The 23,227-nt window shown below is 42.4% G+C and overlaps 1 protein-coding gene across 4 annotated transcripts in view; it reads right to left on the minus strand.

Moving 5' to 3' along the window:
- ST7 (suppression of tumorigenicity 7) overlaps positions 1-22,993 on the minus strand; it is an 88,188-nt gene extending 65,195 nt beyond the window's left edge. For 2 of the 4 annotated variants that reach the window (XM_085897860.1, XM_085897859.1), the window contains exons 1-2: positions 22,865-22,993; positions 7,787-7,902 (exon numbers count right to left, since the gene is read on the minus strand). In XM_085897860.1, the coding sequence (XP_085753986.1) occupies positions 7,787-7,902; positions 22,865-22,977 (229 nt within the window). In that variant the 5' untranslated portion in view covers positions 22,978-22,993. Of the gene's footprint in view, positions 1-7,786; positions 7,903-8,958; positions 10,967-22,864 lie in introns of those variants that run through there. The other 2 variants (XM_085897861.1, XM_085897863.1) reach the window with 2 other exon arrangements.
- Positions 22,994-23,227: the final 234 nt, after the last annotated feature.

The raw sequence follows: 23,227 nt of genomic DNA on the forward strand, positions 1-23,227 counted from the left end.
GTGACAGCGGCTTAAGGAATGGCTGGCTTGGCAAGCAATTAGCAATCGCCGATCTGTCATGTTAAACACCTCCCGGAGACGCCCAAAATGTGAAACTATATATCTCAATTTGACAAATGAACATTTTACCAAGCAGTCAGAACTGCTGCGAAGTTCGATTCTGGGGCTTAAATTTTGAAATTTGACTTGGTTTTGGAAATTCTCGAGCTTTTGACATGTGCGGAAGTTAAATAAAGCCACAAACACTGGCGTCTCCGGCGTTTATAAGCACTGCAATGTATCCAGCGATTCATAGGTATGATGAACAGGCATTCGATGGCATAAATGAGGAAAGTGGAAAAAGAAAAATTATAATTAAGAAATCGTCAAGGCCTGTTCCAAGCCAAGGCATTGTTGAGGAGGAAAAAAAAACAAATGGCGGCTTCAGACTCTTGTGAACCGACAGAGGATTGGCCAAGATGGCGCGCCACCATCTTTGAAAGGCGTATTTTCGTTTTTCGTGATGAGAACCCCCTAAATTATCTTCAAAATGGGTGTTTTAATTTGCCCAAATTTCATTCATGCACCACCCTTAGTATGCATGCAAAGTTTGGGGCCGCAAGGTTTCATGTTTTCAGAGTTATGGAGGAGACAGGCGGATGGACAGACTGAAGGGCAGACACACACTGACATTTAGTATTATAGACTAACAAATACCATCCATCGCTTTTCTGATGGGAATACTAAGAGAGTGGGGGGGGGGGAAGAGAGAAAGAGGTGGAGAGACAGAGAGAGAGAATGGGGGAAGAGGGGGGCCAGAGAGAAAGAGAGAGAGAGGAGGGGGGATGAGGGAGAGGAGAGGGGGGGTAGAGCGAGGAATGGGAGGTGAGGGCGAAAAAGGTGTGGGAGAGTGAGGAGGGGGGGGGGAGCGACGCCTCACCACAATATACACTCCAGGAGGGAGGGGTGAGAAGTAGAGAGAGAAAAGTGAGGGAGAGATGGAGAGTTAGCAAAGAGAATGTTATGTTATGCTTATGCTTTATGACCAGACCAACAAAAGCACACACACACACACACACACACACACACACACACACACACACACACACACACACACACACACACACACACACACACACACACACACACACACACACACACACACACACACACACACACACACAGTTACTTATGGTATAGATGCAATCGTGGAAAACGTAATTTCAATTGAAATAATGTAAATTTAACTTAAAAATCCCATTGACTTATTGTATTAAAGGGGGAATGCACTGTTGACAATTTTTTTTAATAATAATCATTAAAAAATAACTAGTGCATGCCGGTACATGCGTGGCCATACATGCGTGGTCATACATGAGATAAAAAAAATTCAACCCGCGTGCCAGAAACAACCACACAGGCCATTCCTTCGCTCTCGTGTGCCCGTACGTGCGTGGCCGTACATGCGAAAAAAAGAAAAAAAAAACCTTCAAACAACCACACAGGCCGTTCCTTTGTTCTCATTAACGACGACTGGATTGGGGCATTGTGTTTATCTTTAAATGCGCATAAGAAATTGAGAAATTATTACAATACAGTAAGTCATCACTATCCGGAAGTCCGTACGTTGTAACCCGTAATGGGGAACGCGCTCTAACTTGGCCATAACTTGGGAACCACTTGTCCGATTAATTTCAAACCTTGAAAAGGCAAACAAACAGAGATTGCTGGAATTATAGATAGATAGAAGATAGATACTGTGGGTGCAAAACGCCAAGCAACGTGCCCTGTCATTGGTAACTAAATGGCACCCTTTGCCCATCGGCCACGCCTATGCAGCAACGTGTCCTGTCATTGGTTTGGTAAATAAATGGCCATAACTTGGGAACCACTTGTCCGATTAATATCAAACCTTGAAAAGGCACATACTCAGGTCCCCAGCAATATACCTAGCAAGTTTCAATTACATTGAACCAGTGGTTGTTGAGAAACAGCGGTCACACACACACACACACACACACACACACACACACACACACACACACACACACACACACACACACACACACACACACACACACACACACACACACACACACACTCTCTCTCTGCTGGAATTATAGATAGATAGATAAATAACTAGAGAGGCACTTGGTTGAGCGCATACCTCTGCCACGCAATTCCTGATAAAGTAGAACATATGAGGCACAATAATAATTTTGAAGTGTCTTGCGATACACCGTTTTTGGCCCTATTTCTCAATGGTGAAGAATGACTGAAAATTAAAAAAATCTCGCACACAGATCTGGATTCGGAGCTTCACCAAAATCAAATCAATTCGTGCTTGTAACACCTCACATGTCCACCAAGTTTTGTCCGAATCTGTCCACAACTTTTTGAGATATCATGCCCTGTATCGTTTTTGGCCTTATCTCTGAATGTTGAAGAATCACTTTAAAATTCTAGTCGCTGGATCCGGATCTGGATCTTCATCAAAATCTAATCAGCTCGTTCTTGTTGTCTAATCAGCTCAAAAGATCAAAAGGGGCGGAGCCAGCGGGGGGTCAGAGGTGAGAGATCGGAGATCAAAACCTCACCTCACGGATCCAATACAAGGGCGCGCAGAAACACCAAGCGAGCAGTTGTGTGGAGTCACGTTGGGAGCTGGGTCAGTCTGGAGTCTGGAATCTGCAGTCGGTGAGGAGCTGGAGAGAGCGGAGGAGACTGGAGCTAGAAGCGTGGCCTGCCATGCCATGCCGTGCCGAACAGTGGGTCGCTGGAGAGAGGCCGGAGAGGAGTCACCAACCAGCGGCATAACGGTCCGAGGTGATCGGGCCCCGGGACAGTCCAAACGATGCTGAGGAACGGGCGGGCTCTTGAGAGCATCAACTCTGAAAGAGCAAAGGCCCGTTCGTTTCTCTGAGGAGTTGTCGACTAGGGCGCACGACGAGGCCTGGGCCGCACGACGAGGCCTGGGCTGAGCCGCGGTCACGCCAGCTGCCGTGTTGATGGGACGTCGAGGAGCGCCCAGCGAGTCGCCACGAAAGCGACAGGTAACCAGCGCGGTCTCTCGGAGCTTTTGCGATCTCCACAGCTCCGTGACTTATAAAGACCCACGAGGTCCAGTTCTGCCCCCTTGCCTTTTCTGGGGTTTTCCTTTGCATGAATGTTGTGGCGCCAAATCCGTTAAGTAGAACTGTTAAGTGCATGTGTGTACATAATAAATAGACGGTTGTAGTTCTTAGTCTTGCTCATGTTTTGTCCCATACGTGCATTGGTTGCATACATGACTGCATGATTGCATACGTGCATTGGTTGCATACATGACTGCATGACCGCTTACAGGTGTGAAATAAATGTCATGGTTTAAATGTTCACCCATTCGTTGCGTCCTTTCCCTCACTGAACTGCCATAATTGAGTTCGGAATATAGCTGGCTTTTTAATAGCCGATAAAAGAATTGGGTCCAACGGGGCTTCGCGATAATACCCCGCTCGGTTATCACAAAACGGAGCGAGCTGCTTAAGCGGCACGTTTCCAAGCAGGCCCCGTTGAGGTACAGTCTCTTGGTAGTCTGCCCGCGCGATTAATTAGGTAAATCGACCATTCGGCGATTGGACCCTGTAGCGCGGGTAGAGTATTGACAAGGCTGTGGTGTGATTAAAGATACACCCGTAGCTGGATTTCGGCGTTGATCCGAAAGCTGCGACTAGGTTTGTTCGTTCGGTGGGCGAGGGCGGCCGCCATTGGCTAGAAGTGGTCGCCCGCACGCCGACGGGCGGGAAGCCACAACAATATCATACATAAAATCGCTCCAAGCTCCCAATTTGAACACTACAGCACCTCCAAAAGTGATATATACAGCAATTCGTAGGTATGAAGAGCAAGCATTCGATGATATGAGTGAGGAAAGTGAAAAAAAAACATTTGAGCGCATTATCGTACAGAAACCGTTGCGCCCTGTTCCAAGTCGACACATTTTGAGTCGGCCCAAATAAAATAGCAGCTTAAGACCTTGCGAGGTGACATCGGGCTGACCAAGATGGTCAGAATTGAGGAATTCGGTCTTCTCACGAGTGAAGGCGGTTGTGGTGCCATTTGAAGAGGGAAAGGACTGAGAGGGAGCATACTCCGGAGACAGACTTAACAAAGGGCCACCACTTTTTAGAGGAGAGAGAAAAGTTTGAAAGATCATTCTTGAAGTTGGAGATATGTAGCTTTCTGGCTCTCCAAATAATGGAGACATCATTGCTGCAGGCTTTGTGGAATGATCTGAGATTGCTTTTAGTCAGGTTTGCTTTCCAGGAAGAGAAGGAAAGTGGTGTCAGAGCAACAACCTCACTTCAGGAATCAGTGTATACCATGGCAGGAAGGTAGGATAACTGTGGACAAGATGGGATGGATCTGTACATAAGAGAGAGCAGGTTTCTGGAGAAGAATACGCAGGGTAAGTTAATATCAGGGGTAGTAGAAATATGAGACCAGTGCTGAAGTGAGATTGTGGCTTGTAGTCCCAGCCATTATGCCAGTGAAATGCAAGACTCGCCGGCAATGACTGGAATGGAATGACAATGACTGGAACAGAGGTTAAATGTTGGTCCACATTGTTTGAGAGATATGTAGTTGGAGTCCTCATTGTTTGGAGGATGGTACAACACAGCCAAAGAAGAGGTGGGAGTGGAGGGGAAGTCACAGTCAAAGGTACTCCTGGGGATTGGGAGGTGTAAGATCAGTACAAGGAGTGAGACAGTGAGAAATTGAGTTAATAATGGAAAGTGTAACTCCACTGTCAGGGCAGGGTTCAGGCCTATCAAATTGGGTGGAGACAATAGCTGGGGAGAGACACTAAGGAATCAAAAGATGTCCTGTGGTAGGAAGGATTCTGTTAAACAGATGATATCTGGTGTATCAGCAGCGGCCTGGATTAAGAGGCCTGTCAGGTTGAAACGGATGCCACAGATGTTTGAGGTCTACACAGTTAGAGACAGGGAAGAAGCCGTTGGGAAGGTGCAGGACGAAGCAGAGGCTTTGAGGGGAGGTGTGAAGGGAAGCTTTGTGGGGGTGGGGTGAGGCAGAGTGCAGAAAGAGTGAACATGAATCTTTGAGCGGGTGGGGGTAACGGGAGATAGGAAAGATGGGATATGAAGTGGAAGGATGCTGAAGAGGGGAACACATAGAAGGAGTGGGGTTTGAAGAATAAGGGCTTGTAGAAGATGTGGGGGAGGTTACTGACACCGTTAAAGGATGTGAATGGGTTTGATTGTCATGAGCAGATCACCTCTGCAAACTGGACTTCTCAAGATTCTCAAATTGGACATACAGTTATGCGCCACTTCACGACGGGGTTACGTTCTGAGAAACGCGTCGTTAAGCGACGTTGTTGTTGTGCGAACATCATTTTATTTTTTTTCGTTTTCATTTTCGAACATCGAACTTACACGAACCTAGACAGCTCGGCTATATGGTATAGCCTATTGCTCCTCGGATACAAACCTGTACAGCATTAAACTGTACTGAATACTGTCGGCAATTGTAACACACATCCAAGAGAGACGGAAGACACATTAGATTTACCTTTGTGCTGTTCATGACGGCCATCAGTGTTGTTAGCAGCAGCTTACAATCTCCTCTCGCATCGATTATAGAAAGGTGAATAATTAGCGTTTGGATTTTATAAATACGTAATCATTGCATCGATGTTATAATTTACAAATGAAGAAACGAGCACCTGTCAATTGTGATATATATATATATATATATATATATATATATATATATATATATATATATATATATATATATATATATATATATATATATATATATATATATATATATATATATATATATAGATATATATATTTTTTTCGGAACAGCGCGATTGTTTTAACAACATAAAAAGCTTCACTAAAAAAAAATTTGTGTTTTAATGTCGACTAAGAACAACGATTTATTCGCGGAATTCTTCAATTCAAAGGTAATAAACTTGCTAGAAAGTAAACGTGCAAACATTGGTTCAGTTTGAAAGCCGATTTCCTTGAATCCCGACTTGGCACGATCCTGTTTTTTTTTTCGCGATGACATTTTATGGACCTCAACGATCGCATTATGACAGGGCCATACTGTCGTTTATTATCATTATGAGGTACACTGTACAGTGTACCTAATTGTATGTGCTATTTTTATACGAGGCTACATCACTCGGCGATAGGAATTTTTCAGTTACATTTTTTTTTTTCAGAGCTGGCAGATCCATCGTATATGCGATCCGTCGTTGCCCGGAACGTCGTTAAGCGGCGCATGACTGTACAGAGATAAAGATCATTGGATGAATGCACATATTTTTTGTTGAAGGCACAGAGAAAGTAGATGCAGTAGATATGGGATGAAGGTTGATGGACCAATCGCTTCGGTGAGAGAAAGGTTTGTAAAATTAACTTTGTGGTGACGAAGAATAGGAATAGATAGTTATGAGGAGTAAAAACACGCGGGGTACTTATGATGGAGAAACGAGGAGAGTGAAGCATTTCAATGTGTTGTAAAAATGTTTTAAAGGAAGAAAGAAGCGTTGCTTCAATGAACATTCAGTTTGGAGATATCGAGAAAAAGGAGATATAAAGAATGAAGTACAAACATACGGAAATTCAAGCAGAATGAGATTGTTTTGGAGCAAAAACATAAAAGTATTCGTTGGTTTGTTTTAATTTTTTTGAAGCGAGGAGGGGAAATAGGATAACATTGAGGAGGCAGAAAGTACAATATTTGGGAAAAAGGAAGGAAAATGAGGAACACATAATTCTCACAGTGACTATCCGTGGAGTAGGCCTTGAACAACATAAAACAAATTTAATAATAACACATGACAAGGTGCGATTAAACATAGAAATTTGGACAAAAACACAAACAGCAGCACAAAGACAAAAACATAACAGAAAAACACGACGGATCCGGTTCGGAAAACTTTGCTTTGACAAGGTGGAAGCAGCAGCTGCAGATTCCACTACACGTGGAATAATCCCCAAACTATGTTTATTGGAATAATCCCCCAACTGGAACGATAATGTTTATTTTAAAATCCATGATTGAGATTTTGAGCAAAAGTTAATTTTGTCGCATTTTGTAATTGGAGTTGAAAACCAAGTTGACTGAAGTTGAGCCAAAGTTTGTAATGTCGGGTTCTGAGGTCGGAGATAAAAATTTTGATGCGAAAAATATTAGTACGCAAGGTTGAAAGTTCATAAATTGGGAGATTACTGTACAGGATTGGATATGCTTTTGGGAACCATGATTCATTTACCTACATTTTCCCATGCGCTCCATCATACAGATACAATGCCAATGATGCGACCCTGCAGCATTTTTTGTTATCTCTGCATTTTTTGTGGAATAAAATTATTAATGTTTATTTATGTGGTTATATATGTATTGTAGCATAAAAGCACCAAATATTTATTTTACATTAGCATATAAAACTGAACCCTTTTGTTCCCAATAGTTTCCATGACATCTGCATTGCATTTCAACCGATAACGTTGTCCAGTGAAACATAGCCTCCTGATCGAGTGATGTTCTACTATACACTTATGAGTGTCTCTTAATGTCCTTGTGGTGTCTAAGAAAGTACAATATATCCTAATTTCCTTGTGTACATGACAATGTTATCGTAATGTGTTACTCCATGAGCCTCAGGTCATTATCAAGGTGGGGGGGGGGGGAGCTGTAACAGACAACTGTGACCACATATTTTACACCATTCCAACAACCAGACCTATTTTACACCAGAATTGGGACTAGGCAGTCAACTTACTGGCATCTGCAGGACGTAAGCCATCCGAATCACAGGTGAAGAATGTCTGATGATCCTGCGCTGACAGATTCATATCATAATAGGTGAGAGGTTCCCGGCCTGTCACCCAGGTGTACCTGCAAGTCCACACACAATGCCATGCCTGCATCTTATGTTAGATTAAATCATCCGTGAATAAACCAGAAGCAATTTTCATTCTTGGTACAACTAGGTCTTGCATGGAACATGGCTAAACTATGTACAGTTTTTTATCAACTGTTTGTTGACAAAATCAAGTCAAAATTAAGGATCTCAAGAATAATTACATCCAGTATTACACTACCAGTCTGGTTGCTCAGATGAACTGGTTTAATTGGCGACATGCGAGGTAGATTTGGAAACATAATCGTCCCAGAGCTTGGAGGATTTTATTTGACTTTATTTACCAAAAGGTCTGAGGGTTGTTTCTCAGGTAGAAATAACTTTGGTATTCAGAAATCCATTTCTGATTTTAAAAAAAATCTACTTGGACGTTTTTCTACAATTTGTTCTTGAAGTGGGGTACCCCCTAACTGCAATATCGCGATTTTGCGTCACATTGTATTTCGGCTGATTTCAACTTTGTACAGTTTTGTCCTGGAAAACTGTACTGATACATACAAACAAGGTATCATATGAACAAGTGTCATCTCCTGGTTCATTTTCTATTCTGGACTGTCTGCTATTCACAATAGAGTAGGATTGATCACGTTATTTGTGACCATCCCCAAGTTTTGTTGGTAAAGCTCTTGAAAACTGTGTATTAGCTACTTTTCTATTTGTCTCGAATGCATATATTCAAATTAAATGGTGATTATGGAATTTTATAACGACCGAGAACCTTTTAGCTATAAACATTTGACACCATTCATATGTTTGTATGACATCCAGGGAGCAAGATCTAGGACTTTTTATTGATGGAAGGCACCTACAGCAACTCCAAATTTGACCAGATCCACTTCCGAATTTTCAGATTTATTGTTTGTATGGTAATAACAGACACTGTAGTCATAATAATTGAAACCACGAGTTTTACTGATGCTTAGGTGATGGTATTGCCATTCTAACATTTAATATTGAATTTTCTTTCCACTACACCAGATAATTAAGGCTGAAAGTAGAATGTTGTTGGTGATGGTTGGTGGTAGCCATACTACAATAACAGCTGGAGAGAATGGTGGAAAATGATGCTCCAGAACAAATCGGTCACAATCGTGGATGCCATGTTCTTTCTGCACACCATACAGAATCCACCTCAGTCATATGGAAAGATTGCAGAAGATATACTGCGCAAGCTGTGTGATATGTTGAGTCGTGTTGACTTTGTGCATGTTGTGTACACGGTACATGGAACCATCTATAAAAGAGGCAGAAAAGAACAGATGTGGTGATGCAGAGGTACACTTCACAATCACAGGACGTGAGCAGAAACAGCCGCAGGATTGGCAACAGGCACTGAAATCTGCTTCCTTCAAAATGCAACTATTTTGACTCCTTGTACTAGAATACAGCAACAGATCATATGCTGAGCTTCTTGATGGGCATCAAGTGTTTATTGGATGAGACAACACATGCTATTTATTTACTAGTGAAGCTGGAGAGGTCCTTTGAGAAGAAGTCCCTTCCGTGGTGTGCCAGCATGAGGAAGTTGATACGAGAACGATTGATCACTTACACAAGATCGTAGATGTACTGCCGCAATCGAAAATATCAGTCCGAAGCAATGACAAAGATGTCCTTATATTTACTGCGTTATCATGTGCATCAAATGTCAAGCAACCAAAAGGTGTGGATGGATGTTGGGCGGAGTGGTAACAACACGAAGCGTTACATAAGCATCTCCCAGTTTTTTTTTAATGTAAATCCAAATGTGATTGATGCACTCACTGGACTTCATGCATTCACCAGATCTGATATTACAGCAGCATTCATGAATAAAGGGAAGTGCAGGCCACTTCATATACCGGAAAAGAACGATGCCCATGCTGAAGTGTTTTCTCGTTTGGGTGAGAGCACTGTTATCTCACAGGATCTTATCGCTGATCTGGAAAAGTTTGTCTGTGCACTGCATGGAAAGGGTCACATGAGCAATGTTGATGGTGTACGATACGCATTCTTTAAGCAACATTATGTTCCCAAAATGAATGACGAACCTTCAGAGAGAATTAAAGGTGTGAATCCTAGTAGCATGCCTCCACGTAGAGCTGTTCTGAAAAACAAGATACTGAGAGCTAACAATGTGGCATCTCTATGGAGGCATGCGACACTACCAAACCCTACCTGAAAGACACGGATGGATTCTCATTGATGGCCGCTAACAGATTAAATGGTTTGATGGTGACCAGATACCCCGAAGTATATGCCAGGTTCTGGGAAAGGATACCGAGTTGACATACATGGAAGGGGATCCATCCATCCATTGGGACCAGACTCTGTACAGAGTGTTGGTGCTGCCTAAGCAGTCTCCTTGGCTATTGGGCACAATCCTGGACAGGTCGCCACTCCGACACAGGATACCAGCATACTGGCACTCATTTTGCCGACCTCAGGATGACAGGCCGAGTTAACCCTACCTGGTATGAATTCAACAGCTGAGTGGGATTTGATCTCAGGACCTTAGGATCCGAAGCCCACCACTCTAAATCGAAGGGGATGAGGATTAATAAATGGCACATGGAGAGGCGCTGTATGGTTCAAATGAATCGGATGATGAGTGGGAGCAATGAATGCGGGTGGTGAGTAGATTCACACTCTGTAATGTGGAACAACAATATGTTGTTACTCTAACAGCCTCTCAATAACTATGCTGTGTGATTGGTAATAACTTCCATTTAGGACGTACAGTATATAATTTGTACTGGTGATCAACTTTGAATTTGCATACAGCTACATATTGGCCACACTTTCCTACAGGCTTGCTTGTATATACTCTTTTGATGCATTCGTAAGTTAACAAAGTTGTCTGAGGGTTTTAATTCACAAGGTGAATCTAGTTAAATTTGGTGTCGCTGTATCTGCCTCACATCAGTAAAAAGTCTGAGATCTTACTCTTTAGATGTCATACAAACATTTGGATGGTGTGAAATGTTTATAGCTGAAAGATTCTAGTTTATTATAATATACCATAAGCACCATTTATCTAATATATAAATAAGTGTGTGTGTGTGTATGTGTGTGTGTGTGTGTGTGTGTGTGTGTGTGTGTGTGTGTGTGTGTGTGTGTGTGTGTGTGTGTGTGTGTGTGTGTGTGTGTGTGTGTGTGTGTGTGTGTGTGTGTGTGTGTGTGTGTGTGAACAATCGTGTCAAAACTACTGGGCCAATTGCCACCAAACTTGGCACATGGACCAACTTCAGTTCGACTTCATGGTGAACATGGACCACTTGGTTTCATCTGTTGTCATGCGGGTTTGGGAGGGAAGGTCGACAAAAATTCTCCATGTAAATGTGTAACGACTAGCGCCACCTGCTGGTTGTAGAGGAGGGTATTACAAGTCAGCTGTGAAGATGACGCACACATTTTTCAAGAGTATCACTTACAAAATTGGGGTACAGTCACAAATAACCTTATCAATCCTATTATATTGTGAATAGCAGGCAGTCCAACATAGAAAATGAACCAGGGGAAGACACTTGTTTATATAATTCCTTATTTGTATGTATGAGTGCAGTTTTACAGCTTTCCAAGCCAAAACTGTACAAAACCGAAATACGACGTGACACAAAATTGCGATATTGCAGTTTGAGGGTAACCCACTTTAAGAACAAATTGTGGAAAAACGTAGATTTTTGTCAGTGATTTTTAAATTCTACAGACATTATTACTGTTGAAACAACCCTCATACCTTTTGGAAAATAAAAGTCAAATAAAATCTTAGCTCTGGGACTGTCAAGGAACAGTACAAATCTCATTAGCCTGGTGCATTAAAAACATTTGTGGATGAGCAGTGTGACAATGTAAAATAAAATAATAATGATAAAAAAAAAACATTTAGACATTGATCCTTCAAAGCTTACGGTGAAGCTTCAACATAAACAAGAAAAAGAGCAATCAGAGATTGCAGACACTCACCAGACCAGGACTTCTTTTAAGTGGTGTATCATTTTGATAAGTTTTAGGGTATTTTTTATCTGTTCAGCCACTTCAGAGAAGAAGATTTTTGAAGGTTTTTTTTCTTTTTTGAAAACAATATGGCTGCCGAATCATGTGACCGATGATGTCATGAATTTTTTTTCTGTGGACCATTTTATCCCTAGATGACCCTCAAAATTTTTCAGACTGATCGGATGTGACATTCTACATATGCAATTATGATGTCATAATGAGGGCACCTATGACATCATAAAAAAATAATCACACTCATTCCCAATGGTGGTCGTTAGGTTAGGGTGGCGGCTTGGGATCCTCGGGTCCTGAGTTCAAGCCCAGTCGGCCGCTGAATTAATACACCAGGGGGTTTGACTCAGCCTGTCATCCTTCTGAGGTCGGCGAAATGAGTACCAGTTCCAGTGTGTGTACTGGTAGAGGGGCACTGCATCAGCGACACAGTCGCGCTCCAAGAAATGATAGCTACTCCGGCAGCTAAGCTGCCATACGACCACCACCACATGCATGACAGATATTACAAGACAGAGTGCTTCTACATGAAATGCAATAGTCCATGGGCTACCAGGCATCGTCGAGCACCAAACTGCCATAACCCTGCTTTCTTGTTCATCATCATGTTCATTAGGACCTCCACTGATGAAAAAAATTAAAATGTTAACATTCAATAATTTTGGGTGCACTACTTTCAACAGCTTAGTTTTAACATGGTGTCCCTTTTGAAAGGTTTCTTTGAGTTTATTTCAGAATGGTATGGACAGTCACGTCATCATTAGGTACACTACACAACAATACTTTTTCCCAATGAGCACACCAAGAGTATGCTCTTCCCTTTCGTCTGGTATCAAATATATGAAAATCATTCCCATATTCACTAAAACAATCAACTTCAAATACATCGGTCACCGTCCAACTGAAAGAGTTGACAAAACTCTTCAGATGAATGTGGAAGTTGCCTCTGGGAATTGAATGAGAGCTTATACCATTTTGATGTACAAAAGAAGAAGAAAAAAGTTTAAACAAAAAACATATTTCCACAAGTATTGTTTAAGTGCAATATATTTGCTTACTATTAACATTCAATTAATATGTCATTGACGTTTTTTTCTGTTCCTGACAATTGTACTGCTCCACCTACAATTCTGACTTGTGTTTGTTTACTTGGTTAAAGGGGGGTTGGGGTGGGGGAAGTATTAATTAATATTCAATTTTTTTTCAATTCTTATTTCTTTCCAGATACTGGTTAGTGAAGTAAAGTAAATATCAAGATGGACCACAATGACAAGACCAGAAAAGGAAAAGAGAACAGCCAGAGTCGTGCAAGTGCAAGAAAACATGTACGGTGCAGTTCAGCACGTACATGTTAAACATTTACTCATCCTCACAAATAAAGGATACCGAAAAGAGAATGGAAAAACTCCATGAAATTCATGCTCAAAGGTTGTCTCAACCACCGAGTTCAACCACTCAAACGATAAAAAGAAGTATGCACACTTCTACCTGAAAAATATAATGATAAGCATGGTTATTACCTGGACTGTTACCAGAGGTTCATAATTGACCTAAGTAGACTGAAGTAAGCACTGAATCAAGTGAGTCTTCGTGTTCATCACCAGTTACCTACAGATCACCCAGTGAAGGTGGCAAGAGGATATTGAATCTACAATGTACCTTCTGCAACAAAGATGGCCCTAAATATTTATATTTAAATGCTTATTGTATCACGTCGCCTGGTGAAAGTCTGTATTACAAGTCATATAGATTACAAAAGGATCCGTACATGCGTCCGAGTTCCACACATTAGTTGGACAGTCCGCCTGACTTCACCCCCAATTTCTATACAACGCCCACCATTTTGGTGATTACTGCGATGTGAAGTCAGACAGCTTCAACGCTGACAAATTCACAACTCCCTATATGTTTTCCCCTCGACCAAAACGTGTACAGGTAGTGTAAAACGACCAAAACGTCAGTTAAAAGGATGTTTAGCCGATAGGCATCACAGGTTCTGCGAAGAAAGGCCTCAGCGATCGAGGCAGCGTTCTGTTGTATATACACCATGCAAATAACTATGTGGCATTCTCTCAAGCAGTGATTTTACTGTGGAGGTTACGCAGGTCCTTGATATTTTGGTGGGGGAGAGGGTTGAGATGTCGTCAGAATTGTATGCATAAGTTTACTCACGGTAAATTGTAATTGGCCATAGGTGTGTGTGTGTGTGTGTGTGTGTGTGTGTGTGTGTGTGTGTGTGTGTGTGTGTGTGTGTGTGTGTGTGTGTGTGTGTGTGTGTGTGTGTGTGTGTGTGTGTGTGTGTGTGTGTGTGTGTGTGTGTGTGTGTGTGTGTGTGTGGAGAGCGTGAGGGAGGGGGTGACGTGATCACAACGCAGTTAATGTGCTGATAAATCATAAAAGTGAGGGAATTTACTGGTCCACAAGGATGGGTTCTTTATTTGTATCAAACAATATATTCGAACCAATATGTTATATTGTTTTAACACATTTTTGCACATCAAATTGTTTTTAAAGATCTCAAAAAATTCTCAACAAATTATTTATTAATAGTCAAAGCGAAGAATGTCCAAGTAAACGGGTCGACGGAGCATTTTATATGAATGTGGAAGAAAGTGTACTCTTTCTGATGGTGTGTTAATTGGTAAAACATATTGTTGTGTAGCATTAAGCATGGAATAGAACAATATTTTTTCCAAATTAACATACTATTGGAAAGAGTATGCTTTTCCTTTAAACAAAATTAAAACACAATGAATGTCCATACATACCCCTCCAAAATTAAACTCAAATAAACTGTTGAAAAGAGATGCATGAGCATGGGTCAAAACTTAGCTGTTTGAAGGTAGTGCAACCCAAATTATTCTATATTGACACAATTTTTCTGTCTGTGGAGGTCTGAATGAACATTTTGATACGAAGGAAGTAGGGTTATGGGGGGGTGGAGGAGTGGGGAGGGGTGGGTGGAATGCACAGTGACCCATGCTAGCCTGCAGACTACAAAGGTATTTTTGATAATGAAGAAATCAACACTTTACATGCAATTTGAACAAGAGTTCCCAGGTCAGCCAAGGCTTCGAATATGACCACGCAACAGGCCAACACAAAACAGGTTAAACAGGCTTCATGAAGCACAATAATGAATGAAATGTACATATTGGTAATAAAATGTACACGTTGGTGGTATGAGGTCTGTGAATGAGAACCTTCATCATTTGGTGTACAAAGCAAACTTACTTAGACATTTGGGGCAGATCAAGTTAGAACTCGCATGACATTGTAGTTTCTTTGAAAGTGTGCAGATCGATGGTTTATTTTCAGCCCCATGAAATCCTCTCCAAAAAGTTAAATTTACTGGACCGGATTTGTTTTGTCCAACTGTTGTTTGTTCTCAGTCCTGTCAATCATATGGTGAATGTTTCCATCTTCTTGTTTGTTCTTACTTGGTCCTGTTGTGTTGATTTTGAAGTTGTGTTTTCTAGCCCTCAGCTCATCTGTGCACTCATGAGTAATAAGCTTTCCATATTCTGATTTCAGTTTCTCTTTCGCTTCCTACCCTCAAAACTCATCTTTCTCATCCATGTCCCTTTATCAACTCAAAAATGATTGTTTTTTTTGTTTGTTTTGCACAAAACCCCCTCACAAATTCCTTTCTCACTCTTACCCATCACTCCATCATCATCAATCACTCCTTTCCCCCATTTTACCTCTTCTTGCTTCCTTTCAAACCCCCAACACTTCTGTCTTTCTCTTTCCTTACTTATAAAAACTATTTTTAATCCACTAATAACTGTGAAATGACATTCAAAAATGATTAATCTCATTTTAGGTCTGCCTCCCATTATAGCTTATCCTTCTTCTCGTCATTGTATCCCCCATCGTTTGCTTACAAACCCGACGTCTCATTGTATATATTGTTGTGGGCCGGGTGAGAAGACCGGGGTGGGAGGCTGGGGGGGCAACTATCTCGGCTCCCACCAGACTCCCCGGAATTGGAGGCCGTCGCACAGGAATAATTCCGTGACGCGGCGGGTCACTTAACCGACCGTGGATGCCAATAACTCAACCGCATGACCTAGGGTCCTCTCGTCTATGGGTTAATGGGGTTACCAAATTAATCACGTGATTTAATAACCGGAGAACACGCCCTCGGTACGCCTTGTCCGAATCGGATCACTCTACCGGACTGGATCACTTTACCGGATCAGATGCAGCCGAGCGACACTGCCAAGTACGTACCGGCTAAAAAGAGCGGATCGTTGGGAATAAAGTCCCAGCGAAGCTAGGATTTGGACCATGCTGGATCAATGAAAGAAACCACAAAAACGAGCTGGGAACATTTCTAATAATTTATTACAATGGGCGAGGAAAGGTATGTGGTATGATAAAGATTTATTGGGATGTGCTGTGCAGAGGTAGGGGGAAGAGGTGTGGTGCAGCAAATAAACAAGCAACTTTCAAAAGCGGACACAGAGCAGACTTAACGCGAAAACAATAACAATAAAAATGATAACAATAACGATCTTCTGCAGTCTTACTTCAGCAGACAGGCACCAGGACACACACACACACACACACACACACACACACACACACACACACACACACACACACACACACACACACACACACACACACACACACACACACACACACACACACAACGCGATGAAGAGGGAGTATTGGAACAAGAAGGGAGAGGAATTGAAGCTACGATCTTGGTACCTTTGTTCTGATTGCACGCGTGCCACCAATACGTTTCGGGGAGGGGGGGAGGTGGGGGATGCTCTGTGGTGCGGTACCCGACAGCTGGTGCATCGTCTCTGGCTTCAGCAGCGCGTGTGGAGACAGTGTTCGTGAAGGAGGGGCTTGAGTGGAGAAAGGGCGGAGTCCAGGGTGCGTGGATGGAGTCGAAGGCGGGACCAGGTAGGCAGGTGGGGTCGACGTCGTGTGGGCGGAGACGAAGAGGCGGAGTCCAGGCAGCAGGAGGTGGGTCATGGCAATGTCGAGCAGAGACGAGGGCGAGGTGAGAGTCAGAGCCCAGGCAGCAGGAGCCAGGTCGTGGCGATGTCAAGCAGAACGAGGCGAGGGTGAGGCCAGAGCGAGAGAGCAAAAGAGAAAGAGAAAGGCGGAGGGACCGCTCCGACCTTTATAGGACTTGCAGCGCTGGGCGGAAAGCCACCCCGAAGCGAAGCGTCATCACCTGAATTGGGTGCTCCGATTGGCCCCGACCCCTCACGTGGCCCGCTAACCTTGGCCGGAAACCGTAGCACTTCGTTTCCGGCAAGGTCATCTCAGACAGCGAACATATTTCGCTCCGACCCCACGACATGACACCAATCGCCCACACCGAAATTGGCGTGCGAATCGTCCTGCAAAAATCCCTGGGCCGTGCCCTGGCGACCCGCCGAGGGTCCTGCATGCCCACTCGGGCGTCCGACCAGCGCCGATCAACACGCCCGCTCCGCGCGTGCCAACGTGGCCTGCACTGTACAACATTCCCCGGCTCGATTGCAGCTTCACTGGCCGGAGAGACGAGAAGACGTTCACCATCCGTGGGGAATCCACTGCTGCCAGTGAGGGCCGAAGGTACATTGTTATGGATAAATCCATGCATGTTTCACGAACGGCATACGTGTCTGCCTTGGAACACATTCCATACAGCGCACGTGGTTCGGCCATTACGCACGTGGCCAGCGCTCGCGTTTGCACTACTCTGCTAGCTTGTGCGCGGGGCGAACACCAATATGTGTCAAATATTTGGTTGAAAAGGAACGCGCCGCTTCTTACTTCGCACACTCGTATCCCACCAAACGTGGCGTGGAGTCGCCTTTATCAGCCTCCGTACGCATTTCGTGCAGCGTGGGTGTCGTGCTGTCTGTTTCCTGTGTTGTGACACCATTCGTGCAGCCTCTTAAGAGATATTCATTCGTATGCCTTTATAATGCAACCGGCAATCTTCCCCAGATCATCGGAAGCTCGAGTCTATAATCCCGGACTGCCAAGTGCACTGTACGACTCGCTGCACACGTTGGGTTTAGGGCTCGCTTGGGAACGAGGGCTCTGCGCTGTTAATGCTCGCGCGTCATCATTTCATTGCAGCGGCGCTGGCCTCCACGAGGACCCATCTTACAGCAAAGGCGCACGTGGCTCAGATTTACCTCAGGAATAATCAGACGAAAAGAAGAGTAGGGATGAAATGAAGAAAAAAATTATGTAAGCAAACCTAGCTTTGAGATCATCGCAACGCACGCCCCGTTGTCCCACGAGACAAAAGGAAAGGGACTATCTACACGTATATTAATGGAATAACTCTCTTGGGACCCCTATCTGTTGTATGCATGAAGTTCCGAGAACTGCAGCAATATCAAACGTTACCATTTTCTATTCTTTTCATCAATCTTCCTTTCACCCTGGTCATGATGTCTGTCTTCATTTAGCAAAACTTGGAATCCATAAAACAAAATGGGTCCACAGCGAATGTGGGCTTACAACTGTTAACCACTTGAGGTCTGCACCATCCGCAACTTCTTTCTCCACCATGTGGCCCACAGCCCTCCATGAACACTCACATGCTCCAAACACCTCATCCACCCACCCCACGCATAAGCCCCCAAACTGTCAGCTCTAATTCCTTCCCCCTCCCAATTAGCCATTAAAAGCACAGACCAGACCAATATTAGGTCCATGTTCATGTATCACCAATCACTCCATCCAGATCTGAAACTCTGGACATTCTATGCTTAACAAACATTCCTCTCAAAAGATGTCTTGTATTCCTCTGTGTCTCTCCCTGACCATTCTGTTCTTTTGACAGGCCCCTTTTTGTCCTGGTGGAGGTATTGCTATCTATAATCAATAATTCAATTCCTCACTGTCCATTGTTAATGATAATCCCTTCTAGCCCAATGCAATACCTCTGTCTCAAGTATATACCTCTCCACAACCACCTGAGGTTTTTCAGTTTGGTGTACCATCCACCCAATGATGATACTTCAATTTCTCCTGATATGTATCAACTCATAAGCATCCATCTCAACTCTCTCAAGACTTCAACTACCACCATGTCAACTGGTTGGGGATGAGCTATGCACCAACCAGCCAAGGCATTACAGCTAAGATGTTCTGCGACTCTGATTCAACCTACAAATTTTGGAATGGGAACTATATTTAAGATCGACCATTGTTTAGATCTGTCTTCTTCCTTTAGTGCTATATTAAAAAAGTCTAAAATTATCGTATCGACATCACAACGTTAAAGAAGTTCTGGTGGTATACTGTCTTCGCCACAACTCTTAATTTTGGCTAAAGACACCTTTTCTTTAATATACTCCTCAATGTTAGAACTGACCCATTTTGATGGCAAGGCATTCTAAGACGGTTTCGACTTCCTCCTGCTCATCACCTGTCATCGGTGGGCTGCCAAGAAAATTCTGAAAATAAATGTACCAGTTCTTAATCCTTTCCACATCGGTACTTCCTCTAATACGATATTTTTGGGAAGCCTTTCTTCCGCTAATGTCGATTAAGAGACGCCCACTCCTTTCATGCTTACAGTCAATGTGTGCTTTCTCTACTTCAATTTTCTTGCTGAGGTCGTTCTCCCAGGCATCGTTGTACTCTTTTCTGTCGGTCGTCTCCATCTGTTCATATTTGAGGTGGTTGTTTTCCTTTGCATTGTGTTGATGAGTTTCATAAAATCGTTTGGTAGTTTCTATTGCCTTCGCTAGTTGCGGATTTTAGAAAGATAACTATTCTTAGCTTTCTTTCATTTTGCTATAAATTTAATTCCTGCTTGGTGGTCATCCAAGATAAAATGGTCATTAAGTGTTTAATTATTGATTGCAAAAGTCTGCCTGTCTTTCATCTTGAGTTCCATTCCGTTTGCGTTGTCTCATCCAGTTTCAATAAATTATTCGTACATCTAAAGACCACGTGTCCATCTGGTTCTACATCCCGTGGTGCTTTAATACACCGATTCTGTACAATTGGCTTTTCCTGGGTTTTTGATCAACTAATTGTAATCTGATAATGAATGTGTTTAGACAAGCTCGATAAAACACAGATCATCCAATATCGCTCGGGGTGCTTCTTATTAGATTTATCTTTAAGCTGGCCATTCACAAAGCGACTGCTTTGGCATTTTACAGTTCCCCACCCGATCAACGGTCATGCCAATATATATGGTATGCACATAAAATATCCCATGATATATTTTGACAAGATTGACATTATTATGTACTAGTGCTCTGGATAAATTAGTTGCTTAGGGATAGCTAAATAATTAGCAAAACCTGCAGAAAGTAGAATTGTTAGGATGTGGATTAAGACCACATTGCCATCGAAAATCTAAATGGTTGAGTATATTTCAGTGACGTAAGAAATTATACACATTGTGATAAAAGCATGAAATTCGGCAGGATGCTGAATAAACATATTGCAAACATTTTCAATTATTGCCTGGTGTTGGCTTCGTGGTTAAGATGGCTGACTTGGGGCATTAGGGTCCTAAGTTTGAGCCCCTGTCTACAGTTGAATTAACACCAGGTGGGGTTGAATCAGCCTGTCATCCTTCTGAGGTCGGCAAAATGAGTACCAATGTACTGGGATAATAACCATTCGGGGTAGCCTGCATCGGAGTGGCGACCCATCCAGGACTGTACTCCTTGCCAATAAAACTGCCTCGGCAGCCCGATGTGCTTTTAATGGCATTATATTAAACATTTTCAGTGAGGGTACCAAGCTGAAATTAACCTGTTATGGCAGTCATCTACCATTTCAAAATAGCCAAACAACTATACCAAAAAAAAATTCACTTCTAAAGGCCCTGTCACACCTTGACGATTTAGCCAACGTATGCCTGACGTATGCAAAATTGGGCTAAAACGCTGGCACACGTCGAATACGTTATGGGTAAGTTTGTATATGTAAAGAGCATGCTGGCATATGTCGTAGTACACTGGCATACGTCATAGTTCACCAAGCTGTTAGACAAATTTTCCATGCTTGAAATTTCCTGACGTATGCCAGCGTATGACTCACACGTTCCGCATAACACTGGCATAAGTTATAGGCACATTACGCGATCGTTGACACACGTCAACACACGTAACTTGTAAGTTACTCATATGTCGAAACACGTCGAGGTAATGTTTAGCATACCCGAAACTTATTTCTAACCTATGAGTAACGTGTTGTAGGCACGTTATGCGATCGTTGACACACGTTACTTGTAAGGTACTCATAAGTCGAAACACGTCAAGATAATGGTTAGCATCAGTGTTCCAGACTCCCTGGTTTTTTTTTTGGTTTTTTTTTTTTTTAATTTCTTCGGTATGACGGTCATGTTGACACTTCGATTTCTAGTGCGGTTATAATACAATATAATTAATAGGCTGCCGCCCAACGATTTAAATCATAACCACACTAGAAATCAAAGTGTCAACATGACCGTCATACCGAAGAAATTTAAAAAAATAATAATAAACCAGGGAGTCTGGAACACTGATGCAAACCATTACATTGATGTGTTTCAACTTATGAGTAACGTACAAGTAACGTATGTCGACGTGCGTCAACGATTGTGTAGCGTGCCTACAACTTATGCCAGCATATGCGGAATGTGCATCATACGTCGAGTACGTCGATAAATTTTCAACATGCTGAAAATTTCTCGACGTAAAATGACGTATGCCAGCGTACTACGACGTATGCCAGCGTGCTCTTAACATATACAAAACTTACCCATAACGTATGCGACGTGTGCCAGCTTGGTTCGGCAAATTTTTCATATGTCGGCATACGCTGGCTAAAACGTCAAGGTGTGACAGCGGCTTCACACTTCGATGTCTAGTGCGGTTATGATTTGAATCGTCGAGCCGCAGCATGAATAGCCTACACCACGTGATCGTCGGCGATACACTGCCACGCTATGCATAAGTTAGACTATTGTTGGGCATAGGTTGTGAACGCCGACAACACGCTCAGCATTCGTTGGTATAAGTTATCTATATGTGATTAAAACGTTCTGTGTACGTTACTAATACGTTATGCATACGTCCAACACGTTATTACATCAATAATTATTACGTTATTACAATAATAATATTATTATTATTATTATTATAAAAAAAAACATCAATAGTTCAGCGTACGCCAACATTTTACATACATTTTGAGACCTTGCCATACGCTGGCTAAAACGTCAAGGTGTGACAGCCCCTTAAATGAGGCATATTAGGAGGTTGAATAAACTCCTGTATGCGTCATATAGGAGTTTATTCTTGATTCTTGGCAGAGAACCTTTATTTTGCTTGAGAATCTTATTAGCTTTAGTCTCTTATGTTGTTTGTCTTTCAAGATAGCCAGGTTAGATAAAAGGCCAAAATATGAATATGGGAATGTCTTGTGACATTATACAATAAAAATAACAAACAAATGACAAGACAGATCATATCAAAGCAGAGACCAGACACACAAGCACAAACATATTGAAGTCCAAGATAGCGGCTATAATTGGGTTTAGTTCAGCCTGGCTGCCTCCTAAAAATGATAAATTAATGTATATTTGTCGAACATCCTGTCAACTTTCACAAATTTATCATAAAGTGCACATAACAATTATTATGCATATCTACTGCTATATAAGCATTCAGTTGTTAACAGAGAAAACAAAAAACACACAAGTTACACTCCAGTTGCTTGGGATTTTTTTTCCCACCATACTATAAAAAAGCAAAAGTATTACAGTCCTAGCATACACTGTTTACATGGCCCAGTTATTAAATTTACCACACCATTACAAAGATGTTTTGGAAGAAAAATAGATACAATGGACAAAACTTAGCTTAAACGAAAAGTTGAATGTACCAAGATGATCAATTCACAGGCTAAATGTGAAAGGTGAAATGTGGATAGTTATTGCCCAAAATGCATAAACCCCAACCATACCTGTTGTACTCTGCACCTCTGAACAAGTTTAAGGGATTTCTCCAAACTTTACATTCTGCAGGGGAAAGAAGATGAAGAAGAAAAAGAAAGATAATAATTAAACAAGTCATCATTGTGGACAGATTACAGTCGACAATTTGTTTCTGTAATGTTGGAAAGTTCAGCACCATTGAACATATTATATAAAAAGGCAAAGAGAAAACACACATAATGGACATACCAATAATCTATGTGCTTTAGCATGCTTTTTCAATGCTATCAACAGTGAAAGTGATACTTTGAATGTACTCATGCAATCATGCCTCACAGCTCGGTTTCATGGGGAGTGAGATTTGGGCTGTGCTGCACAAAGCTGACATGATA

Source organism: Eptatretus burgeri, chromosome 10 (assembly GCF_056783735.1).
Source record: "Eptatretus burgeri isolate ZD-2024b chromosome 10, Ebu_testis_v1, whole genome shotgun sequence".
NCBI classification, from domain to species: domain Eukaryota; kingdom Metazoa; phylum Chordata; class Myxini; order Myxiniformes; family Myxinidae; genus Eptatretus; species Eptatretus burgeri.